Genomic DNA, 12938 nt, shown 5'->3' on the forward strand with positions numbered 1-12938 from the left:
CCGGATCATTTGATAAGCGTCTGTCCCCTTGTCCGCAAAAAAGAGGGTGAGTGTTCACATTTCTTGCTAGGGGGATTAACGACTTCCTTTCCTAATCCCTATCTCTTTATTCATTTAACATTACAGTGGGACCAGACTAGGATTACCACCAAGGCTATGATCGACACAGGATCTTGTGGGAACTGTATCGATACACGTTTTGTTACTTTAAATAAAATACCTATTATTTCAAAACCTAAACCTGTCTCTGTTAGTTTCATTAACGGTATTCCGTTATCTTCTGGTCCAATCACCAATCAGACACAAGCACTCCTTGTCACTGCTAACGAGTCTCATATGGAGACCACCACTTTTGATGTACTATCTTCACCCCATTTTCCCATTATTTTGGGACTTCCCTGGTTACACACACATCAACCAACCATAGATTGGAAAACACGGACTCTAACTTTCCCTTCTCACTATTGTGAGATTACGTGTAACCTCCCATCTTATGGAAAGATCCTGTCTGTGGTGTCAGATGAGATTGCACCACTATGCTATCAGGATCTGTCCGAAGTTTTCCTTGAGAAAAATGCTCAAGTGTTGCCTCCCCATAGGGATTATGATTGCACTATCGATCTACTCCCTAACAGCAAATTGCCTTTCGGTCATGTTTATCCTCTTTCACAGGATGAACTCTCTCATCTCAAGGAATACTTGGATGAGAATTTGGCGAAAGGGTTCATCAGACCCTCTACTTCTTCCACAGCTGCAGGACTTTTCTTTGTCCGCAATAAGGATTCAAGTCTTAGGCCTATTATCGATTATAGGCAATTAAATACCATTACGATAAAGGTTCGCTATCCTTTACCGCTCATCCCTGAACTCATTGAACAAGTGCGTGGGGCTACCTACTTCTCTAAATTGGACCTAAAAGGGGCATACAACCTAATCCGAATCCGTGACGGAGATGAGTGGAAGACAGCATTCAGAACCAGATACAGATTATTCGAATATCTTGTGATGCCATTCGGGTTGTGTAATGCTCCCGCAGCTTTCCAACGGTTCATAAACGACATCTTTAGAGACTTACTTGATGTCTGTGTTGTGGTATATCTGGACGATATACTTATCTATTCTCGATCTTTGTCTGAACATATAAAACATGTAAGACTTGTGTTATCCAGATTACTCGCACACAATCTATACGTGAAATTAAAAAAATGCCTATTTCATAAAGAAGAAATATTATTCCTAGGATACATCATATCCAAAACCGGAATCAAGATGGATATGAGCAAGATATCCTGTATTCTGGATTGGCCTATACCAACAACTCGTAAGGCATTACAGCGATTCCTTGGATTTTCAAACTTCTATAGGAAGTTCATCAAGAACTTCTCTGCTATTGTGAGACCTCTCACACAACTTACAAGTATAAAGAAACCATTCAAATGGTCAGAAGAAGCAAATGGAGCTTTCCGCTTGTTAAAATCAAGCTTTACTTCTGCTCCCATACTACGCCATCCAGACCCATCCCTCCAATATATTCTGGAGGTAGATGCGTCAAACATGGCAGTAGGAGCAGTTCTCTCCCAACGACCAACAAATACTTCACCACTCCACCCAGTTGCTTTCTTCTCTAAATCACTAAGCAGCCCAGAGGTGAATTACCCAGTGGGTGAAAAGGAGTTGCTTGCCATAAAACTGGCACTGGAGAATTGGCGACATCTACTTGAAGGTACCCGATTACCAATACTCATATATACAGATCATAAAAACCTTCAATACCTCCAGACTAACAAAACTCTTTCCCACCGGCAGGTACGATGGTCATTATTCTTCCTAAGATTCAACTTCCTAGTGACCTACACGCCTGCAGACAAAAATAAAAAAGCGAATGCGCTATCACGATTAACCGAAGATAACTGCGCCGAAATCCCTTCTATTCCTATAATACCCTATGAACGTATTATTGGTGTTGTTCGTTCCCTGAAGGAAGAGATTTTGCACAGTATAGGATTGGATTCACCTCCACCACAACTAAGTACTGATGCAGAAGGCTTCCTCTATTACAACGACAAACTCTACATACCCCCTACTATGCGCACCAAGATTTTGGAATTATCACATGATGTGCCTATGGCAGGACATATGGGTATGACGAAAACCCTTAATTTGCTTACCAGGCAGTTTTGGTGGCCTGATATGAAGACGTCTGTACAAAAATTTGTTTCTTCATGTGACATCTGTGCAAGGTCCAAAATTGACACTACAAAACCATCTGGTCTACTCTGCAGTCTATCAATACCCCAGGTTCCATGGGAAGTTGTGTCCTTAGATTTCATAGTAGAACTACCACCTTCCAAAGGATTTAATACCATCCTAGTGTCAGTGGACCATCTGACAAAGATGGCACATTTCATTGCTATTCGCAGACTACCTTCATCTAAACAAACAGCGGAACTACTAATGAAACATGTGTTCAAGTTACATGGAATTCCAAAGACTCTTATATCCGACCGTGGTTCACAGTTTATCTCCAAGTTTTGGCAAGCTCTATGTCAAATACTACGGATTGAGCGAAAGCTCACTTCTCCTTACCACCCTCAGACCAACGGACAGACTGAAAGAGTCAACCAGTGTATAGAACAATATCTGCGTTGCTACACATCATACCTACAGGATGATTGGGTGGACCTCCTCCCTCTGGCGGAATTTGCTTATAACAACGCAACCCACAGTACTACTAAGCAAAGTCCGTTCTACTTGAACTATGGGTTTCATCCCACACTTCTTCCACCACGCATCCTACCATCAAGTAACCCAGTAGCCTCGGATTATCTTACCCAAATAAAAGACTCTCTGGGTTTACTTAATACCACCATCTCACATGCTCATAGTCAACAAAAAAGGTACTACGACCTTCGTAGAAGACCTTCTCCGCAATATGCTATTGGGGACCTCGTTTGGCTATCGACAAAAAATTTAAGGTTAAAGATCCCTAGCAAAAAGCTTGGACCTTTATTTCTGGGACCCTTCCCAATTAAGAAACTCATTGGAAAAGCTGCAGTGCAACTCACCTTACCGGCAGATCTCAGAATACATCCCATCTTTCATGTGTCGCTACTGAAACCACATGTTCCTAACCAAGGAATAAGGCCTACCATCTTGCCTCCACCTCCAGTACAAGTTGAAGGCGGAGAAGAATATGAGATTAAGGAGATTTTGGATTCTCGTATCCACAGAGGAAGACTCCAATATCTCATAAGATGGAAGAACTATGGACCCCAAGACGACACCTGGTTGGATACTTCTGATGTTCACGCACCTAGGCTTATACGAAGATTTCACTCTAAATACCCGGAGAAACCAGTGCTATAGGCCTTCCGGAGCCGGCCTTAAGGGGGGGTACTGTAAGATTCTGGTACCTTTGGTACCCTTATTGCCCATTTTCCTTTTCATATTGCGTCCCACCTTTTTAGTTAGGTGGAACGCATATACCTTTAAGCCGGATGACATCATCGCTGAGCGCCGCTCTGAGCGGCTATTTCAATCGCCAGCTTTCTCTCTCACATTGTTCGTTCAATGTTACCGCATGCTCACAAGCCTTGTCTTATGCTGCCGGAGCCTCCAGCTATTCTCTTTACCTGGAACAGACCGGAACCTCGCTACTGATCCCGTATCTCGCTACCGGATCACTCCCTCACTACCGGACCCCTCTACTTACTAACCTTACTAGTGATAAGTACCCCACAGGGGATTCCTCCATAACTAACTTACACTATCTACCTCTGCACATTAAGGACTGTTACTATCTATGCATACTAATTCTATCATCTGCACTGTTACATAGATTGCTAGCTCTTGAGTCTACTACCATCTATCCTTGCACTGGGTTAGTCTATCCTGTATATGTCATCTGCTGTCCTCACCACCTGTTACCATACATGATTACTAACCTATCTGCATTCTACCTATTACCATCTACTACTCTCCTGAACATTACTATCAAGTGCTTATCATTGCTGTCACTGCTCACACCTGTCCCTTCAGCACATCACCTCCATACTGTCATATACATCCCATCACTCCAGGAACATCTTATTGAGTGTGTGTATATCTGTATGCTGAAGCAGACAGGCCCACAGTGATGAGTCTGGAGAGTTGGATCTGGTATTTCAACACATCTCTACATGACTACTGAGTGGAGATTCTGCAGCTGCAAATCCAGCTTACTATAAAAACGCAGGAGCGTTACAACTTTACATATGATCCCAATCTCACAGATTATCTCAATATGTTCTCCATTGCTCCCTCATGGATGTACATATGACCCCATCCCAAGATATTCTCCATCTCTCCCACCACATGGACATACATACTGTATGACCACATCCCTAAATGTTCCTCATCCCAACCTCAGGGTTGTTTATATGACCCCAACCCAAGATATTCTCAGTCCCACCATCATTGATCTACATATGACCCATCCTAAATTATTCTCCTTCCCAACCTCACAGTACATACAGTATGACCCCATCCCAAGATATTCTTTGTGACAGTATTCACCGTCACTGGAATTTAAAGACAGATAAGTAATGGTTTGGATTGCTTCATATTTGTCAGCAATATCTTCATATAGATATATTAAGATTTATTCCCATTTGCCATGAAATATGTAATTCCTAAATGCTGTGTATATTACATATCTTTCAATGTCAGAAAGGTTTTCCTTTTGTTTGTGTATTGGGAGGGAATGTGGATTGCCCTGTCTTAAGGCTCCAGACGGCTCCATTGTTCTGTGTCTGGCTATTGTGTACATTGATTACCCCCTGGGGCTTCTGTCTCATTACCCATAACAGTCCTTCTAATCAAGCTATCGGACCAATCCCTGCTGACTCATTTTCAAGTCCTCATTTGTATGGCCAGGAAGACCTGAAGGAGGACTATATGTACTTTTCAATTGACCAATAGGAAAGCGGTTGTTGGGGGCGGGATGTTACAAATTCTGTATAAAAGTGTGTTGTGTACTTCCAATAAAGGTCTTCCTGTTTGAACTTACATACAGCCTGCCTGGTGTTTGTTCTAATGGATTCTGAATGGCATATAGCTGTAGTTTGGATCCCGGAGCCTTGGTTGAGCGCACCATCAGACGTTGTGATCTGCAAGCTGACTCACTAGTAGCAGAGGAGTGTCGGAAGCGAGCGAGCAAGGGTCTCATTACATTCTTCATCTCTCCTACCACACAGATATACATACTGTATGACCACATCCCTAAATGTTCCTCATCCCGACCTTTAGGGAAGGGATATTCATGTGACCCCATCCCAAGATATTCTCAGTCCCACCATCATGGATGTACATATGACCCCATCCTAAATTGTTCTCCTTCCCAACCTCATGGATGTACATATGACCCCATCCCTTGATGTTCTTTATCCCATCCTAAGATGACCACATCCTAAGATGTTTTTACCCATCCCACCCTCACAGATGTACATATAGCTCCATCCCAAGATATTCTCCATCTCACACTTACAGACATACGTATAAGCCCAAATATATTCTCAATCACACCCTCACTGGTGATAAACATAAGATCTCATCCCAAGATGTTCTCCATCCTACTCTAATGGATGACATAGCACTTCATCCCAAGTCATTCTCCATCTCACGCTCACAGATGTATATTTCACCTCATCCCAAGATATTTTCCATCCCACCTTCATAAATATATATATGACCCTATCCCAAAATATACTCCTTCTCACTCTCACAGATGTACATGTAATCCCATCCCAATATATTCTCAATCGCACCCTCACTGATATATATATATATATATATATATCACCTCATTCCGAGATATTCTCCATCCCACCCTCACAGATGTATATTTGACCTCATCCTAAGATTTTCTCCATCCCACCTTCACCTTTGTACATATTACCTCATCCCAAGATATTCTCCATCTCACCCTCACAGAAGTACATATGACCTCATTCCAAGGTATTCTCCGTCCCACACTCTCAGATGTACATATGGCTTCTCCCAAGATATTTTCCATTCCACCCTTACAGATGTACATATGACCTCATCCCAAGATATTCTTCATCCCACCCTCACAGATGTACATATGACCCCATCATAGGGTATTCGCTATACAACCCCTACGGATGTACAGTACATATGACCCCATCCCTTTACGTTCTCCATCGCACCCTAATGGATGTACATATGACCCCATCTCAAGATATTCTCCATGCAACTTTCGAGAATGTATATATGACCCCGCCCCTTTATGTTCTCTATCTCACACTCACAGATGTACATATGGCCTCATACCAAGGTATTCTCCATCCCACCCTCACAGATGTACATATGACCTCATACCAAGGTATTCTCCATCCCACCCTCACAGATGTACATATGACCTCATCCCAAGATATTCTCCATTCAACTCACACAGATGTACATACGTCCCCATTCCTTTATGTTCTCCATCACACCTCAATAGATGTACATATGACCCCATCTCAAGATAATCTCCATTCAACTCTCAAGAATGTATATATGACCCCATTCCAAGATGTTCTCCATCTCAACCTCATAGATGTACATATGGCCTCATACCAAGGTATTCTCGATCCCAAACTCACAGATGTACATATGACCTCATCCCAAGATATTCTGCATTCAACCCACACAGATGTACATACGTCCCCATTCCAAGATGTTCTCCATGACACCTCAATAGATGTACATATGACCCCATCTCAAGATATTCTCCATCCAACTCTCAAGAATGTATATATGACCCCATTCCAAGATGTTCTCCATCTCAACCTCACAGATGTACATATGGCCTCATACCAAGGTATTCTCCATCCCACCCTCACAGATGTACATATGACCTCATCCCAAGATATTCTCCATTCAACCCACGCAGATGTACATACGTCCCCATTCCTTTATGTTCTCCATCACACCTCAATAGATGTACATATGACCCCATCTCAAGATATTCTCCATCCAACTCTCAAGAATGTATATATGACCCCATTCCAAGATGTTCTCCATCTCAACCTCACAGATGTACATATGGCCTCATACCAAGGTATTCTCCATCCCACCCTCACAGATGTACATATGACCTCATCCCAAGATATTCTCCATTCAACCCACACAGATGTACATACGTCCCCATTCCAAGATGTTCTCCATGACACCTCAATAGATGTACATATGACCCCATCTCAAGATATTCTCCATCCAACTCTCAAGAATGTATATATGACCCCATTCCAAGATGTTCTCCATCTCAACCTCACAGATGTACATATGGCCTCATACCAAGGTATTCTCCATCCCACCCTCACAGATGTACATATGACCTCATCCCAAGATATTCTCCATTCAACCCACGCAGATGTACATATGTCCCCATTCCAAGATGTTCTCCATGACACCTCAATAGATGTACATATGATCCCATCTCAAGATAATCTCCATTCAACTCTCAAGAATGTATATATGACCCCATTCCAAGATGTTCTCCATCTCAACCTCACAGATGTACATATGGCCTCATACCAAGGTATTCTCCATCCCACCCTCACAGATGTACTTATGGCCTCTCCCAAGATATTTTCCATTCCACCCTTACAGATGTACTTATGGCTTCTCCAATGATATTTTTCATTCCACCCTTACAGATGTACTTATCTACTCATCCCAAGATATTCTTAATCCCACTCTCACAGTACATATGACCCCATCCTAGGATATTCTCTATTCAACCCCTACGGATGTACATATGACTCCATCCCTTTATGTTCTCCATCCTACCTTCATGGATGTACAAATGACCCCATCCCTTTATGTTCTCCATCCTACCTTCATGGATGTACAAATGACCCCATCCCTTTATGTTCTCCATCTCACCCTCATTGATGTACGTATGACCCCATCTCAAGATATTCTCAATCCAACTCTCAAGGATGTAAATATGATCCCATCCTAAAATGTTCTCCATCCCATCCTCATGGATGCACATATGACACAATCCTAAAATATTCTCCATCCAACTCTTAAGGATTTATATATGACCCCATCCCAAGATATTTTCCATCCCCCCCTTAACAGATGTACATATAATCTCATCCTAAAATATTTTCCATCCCCCCCATCAGAGATGTATTTTCCCATCCTGAGATATTCTCTCTTCCACCATTATGGATGTACAGTAAATAAGCCCCCCACCCCCCCACCCCTTGCCTTGGGGTCAAGCCGTGTCTTTTTTTGGGAAGGGGATCCCAGTGTACACAGCAGTATATTAGCCTCTCCCATCCAACCAAGGAATCCTTTCTTTCTTTTTTTAAGACATGCCCCTATAGATACCTGAACAGAAATCGATGGTCCTCAGCATCTCAGACACGCAGTCCACATTGACGCAGAAGTGGTCCATGTTCTCGTATCCGGGGTCCGGTCGGTCTATTGTGGATACTTTGGACATGTCTGTGATCCTACAGATAAAATAAAGTAATATACAGTATATAGAGAGCAGAGCAAGACAGATAACCAGGGCCGCTGATAGGGGGGGACCACCAGCCCTCTTGTAGGGGGCCCGAGCACACAGGGGGGCCCACATAGAGAGGGGGATTAGTGATGGACAACAAATACAGAAATCTTCCTCCAGCACCTGAATCTGATCTGTCCCTCTCCCTGCTATCAGCTTTTATCTGCTGAGAAAGAGACAGTCATCTCTCACTAATCCCCCTCCCTGTGTGGGCCCCCCTCCTAGCACTGGCTCTAATGTTATCTCTGCTCATGAGTTTATTTGTAACTTTGTTTCTCTCTCTCTCTCTCTCTCTGTCTCTCTGATCCCGGAGCTCCAACTACCCAGCCTGTATATTTTTCTCATCTCATCTTCATTTTTATTTAACATCGTTTTTTTTTTTTTTTTTTTTTTAGATTTAGCAGGAATTATGCGAGTTATGTTATATTTGTGTCTGCTAATAGTGATTTTGTTGTAATTTTAGCTAAATATAGCTTTAATATTTTATTGGGGGGGGGGGGCCTGCCAGGTAGTCTGTATGGGGCCCCGCGATTTCTAACAGCAGCTCTGCAGATAACAACCCACCAAAAGCACTCTGGCACACACAATGTGAATCAGGTTTAGTCTACGTGGGTTGCTTAACATTCTATTCAAGTTCCTAAACCCAAACTGCCCCCTAAGCTTGGGCAGGAACCATCTAAGTGCTTACCCAATGCACAGTAAAAAAAACTGATGATGGCCTGTAGCGATCAGGACACATCAGACACCACCAGCCCATTCTCTAACTCAAGGAGCACATCTAGACACTAGGAACCCATGTGGCTGAAGATTTATCAGTCCAGCACCAAGAAAACAAATGCATGGCTACCGATTGTCCTTCATTTTAAGGGACTGTCCATTTTTTGGAATCAAATCCCTCTGTCCCTCTTTCCTTATATGCTGTCCCTCTTTTTATTCTGATGTAAAGACCCTTAGAAACATGCTTTTGAACTTGCAAATGAATCCAGCTAAATACGAATGCAAAATCTTACTGTTAATTTAGAAAGTAGTCATGGGCCGAGTAGAAAAGCCTGTCCCCTGCCAGCATGCTGTAGAGAAGAACCCTTGTTCTATTTGTGGAAGCAGTGGTTTCTCTGTTGAGGTCTCCCACACTCCCTGATGAGTCAGACCTAGAACTCTGATAGCAGTAAAGTGCTTGCTTCCTACTGATTGGAAAAAACGCTATCTCAGCTGGGGGCACGTTGACCAATCATTTTAATGCGTATTCATTTTTCCTTCTCTGAGCTACTTTGTGCCGATAGGTTTCCTTCTTTAATATCTCAGAATTGTGGGTATGCAAATGCAGCTTCCACCAAATGTATCATTAAGTATTATCTATAGTCAGAGCATTTTTTCAGGGGGAACGTGGGGGAACACAGTTCCGGCACCTCCAGCACTGAATGGTTGTAATGGCAAGGGGTTCTGGGGTAGGGTGGGGTGTGATGGAAGGTCCACTGATGCTGGGTGCTGGGGAATCTATTGTTGCTAGAGAGGATTTCGTTTTGTCTGGTGGCCTATTGTTGCTGGTGGGGTCAATTGTTGTTGCATGGGATCCACTGTTGAGGCAGGGGTCTATTGGTCTATAGAGTATAGAGTCTATTGATGCTGGCTGCTGGGAGATCTGTTCGTGCTGCTGGGGGTCAATTGTTGCTGGGGTGATATTTTGTTGCAGGGGTCCAAAGTTGCTGGGGAGGTCTATTATTACTGAGAGAATCGATTGTTGTTTGGGGTGTATATTGTTGCTGGCTGCAGGGGATCTATTTTACTGCTTTTCTTGTTATCATTACCACATTCCATACGAATTAATTAGCATGACATAATGATACTTGGCTTTGTATTCTCTAATGAGGCAGTGCTGGGAGGTTGGTAGGGGGTGGTACTAAGGGACGGTGCTCTGGGGTGGGTAGGGGGTGGTACTAAGGGACGGTGCTCGGGGGTGGGTAGGGGGTGGTACTAAGGGATGGTGATCGGGGGTGGGTAGGGGGTGGAATCAAGGGACAGTGCTCGTAGGTGGGTAGGGGGCAGAGACAAGAAGTGACTCAGAAGGAGGGAGTTCCTGCACCTATTCTCTGAGAAAAAAAGCACTGTCTATAGTTCTAGAGATATTTCTCCTCTGAAATAGGTGCACAGCAGAGGAGTGGTTGGGGTCATGTTTAAAATTTGTAGTACCACTTCTGACCATTAGGGGGGGGGGGTTCTACAGGCTTCCTACCAATGTGTGACTATGAGTGGTCTTTGGGTGAGTTTTGCTCATACTTACTTTTTGATCAGCTCCTTGGCTTGCTGTAGGAAGGAACAAAACAAAAGTGAGATACTCCGCTCAACTCTATGATTTCTCCTTAAAATTAACTTGTTACATACAATGTATACCTTTGCAGCTAAAGTTAGAATAGTTGGTTTTACCGCCCCCCCTGCTGCTAGTGTGACCGAGCCCTGAGGGTTTCCAGTAGTGGGATCTCCCTGCTATAGGTATTTCCCAAATCTTGCTCTTCTCCTGCCTACCACCTAGGAATTCTAAGAGTTTGGATCCACCTTAGAATGTCTCACTCCTCCTGATGCATTATCCATTATATAAGATAAAGGAAAACCCAATAGGAAGAGTGGAAACCCCTCAGAAAGAGCATAGCAAGTGTGCCGACCTGGGAACTCAGGGATGGTGGAAACCCTTCATAAGGGGCACAGCAGGACTTGCTGTGCCCCTTATTAGGGGTTCCTACTATACATATATTGAAAGGTTTCAACTAACCCTGGGCCTGCACACCTGCTGTGCCCATCATGAGGGGTAACTACCATCCCTATGCCCATTCATTGGAGTTCCCACCAACCCTGTTCTGAGTTCCTAGATCTGGTAATGGGGTCCCAATCCATACTTTACACCATTGAAGCCTAATGTGGATTTCAGACACAACTGTTCCCCAGAGTAGCAGCCCAAACATCCAACCAATAACACCCATAGGTGCAGACCAAATCCCTTTCAGATCCCAAGGATGAGCAAATCCAACCAATAAAACCCAAGTGCAGACCAGAACCCTCTCAGACCCCAGGGAAGAGCACATCCACCCAACAGCACCCATTGGTGCAGACCAGAACCCTCTCAGACCCCGGAGAAGAGCACATCCACCCAACAGCACTGGTGTAGACCAGAACCCTCTCAGACCCTGGGGAAGAGCACATCCACCCAACAGCACCCATTGGTGCAGATCAGAACCTTCTCAGACCCTGGAGAAGAGCACATCCACCCAACAACACCCATTGGTGCAGACCAGAACCCTCTCAGACCCCAGGGAAGAGCACATCCACCCAACAACACCCATTGGTGCAGATCAGAACCTTCTCAGACCCTGGAGAAGAGCACATCCACCCAACAACACCCATTGGTGCAGACCAGAACCTTCTCAGACCCCGGGGAAGAGCACATCCACTCAACAGCACCCATTGGTGCAGACCAGAACCCTCTCAGAGCCCGGGAAAGAGCACATCCACCCAACAGCACCCATTGGTGCAGACCAGAACCTTCTCAGACCCCGGGGAAGAGCACATCCACCCAACAGCACCCATGGGTGCAGACCAGAACCATCTCAGACCCTGGAGAAGAGCACATCCACCCAATAGCACCCATTGGTGCAGACCAGAACCCTCTCAGACCCTGGGGAAGAGCACATCCACCCAACAGCACCCATTGGTGCAGACCAGAAACCTCTCAGACCCTGGGGAAGAGCACATCCACCCAACAGCACCCATTGGTGCAGACCAGAACCCTCTCAGACCCTGGGGAAGAGCACATCCACCCAACAGCACCCATTGGTGCAGACCAGAAACCTCTCAGACCCTGGGGAAGAGCACATCCACCCAACAGCACCCATTGGTGCAGACCAGAACCCTCTCAGACCCTGGGGAAGAGCACATCCACCCAACAGCACCCATTGGTGCAGACCAGAACCCTCTCAGACCCCGTGGGAAGAGCACATCCACCCAACAGCACCCATTGGTGCAGACCAGAACTCTCTCAGACCCCGGGGAAGAGCACATCCACCCAACAGCACCCATTGGTGCAGACCAGAACTCTCTTAGACCCTGGGGAAGAGCACATCCACCCAACAGCACCCGTTGGTGCAGACCAGAACCCTCTCAGATCCCGGGGAAGAGCACATCCACCCAACAGCACCCGTTGGTGCAGACCAGAACCTTCTCAGACCCCTGGAGAGGAGCACATCCACCCAACAACACCCATTGGTGCAGACCAGAACCCTCTCAGACCCCGGGGAAGAGCACATCCACACAACAGCACCCATTGGTGCAGACCAGAACCCTCTCAGATCCTAGGGAAAAGCACATCCACTCAACAGCACTCAATGGT

The 12938-nt window shown here is 44.8% G+C and overlaps 1 protein-coding gene across 1 annotated transcript in view; it reads right to left on the reverse strand.

Moving 5' to 3' along the window:
• Positions 1-12938, reverse strand: part of TRIM54 (tripartite motif containing 54) — a 48097-nt gene that overhangs the window by 3374 nt on the left and 31785 nt on the right. Inside the window, exons 6-7 of the mRNA XM_082251768.1 lie at positions 10842-10864; positions 8386-8510 (exon numbers count right to left, since the gene is read on the reverse strand). Coding sequence (XP_082107894.1) covers positions 8386-8510; positions 10842-10864 — 148 coding nt within the window. The remainder of the gene's footprint in view (positions 1-8385; positions 8511-10841; positions 10865-12938) is intronic.

Source organism: Pelophylax lessonae, assembly GCF_965119305.1.
Source record: "Pelophylax lessonae genome assembly, chromosome: 3".
NCBI lineage: Eukaryota > Metazoa > Chordata > Amphibia > Anura > Ranidae > Pelophylax > Pelophylax lessonae.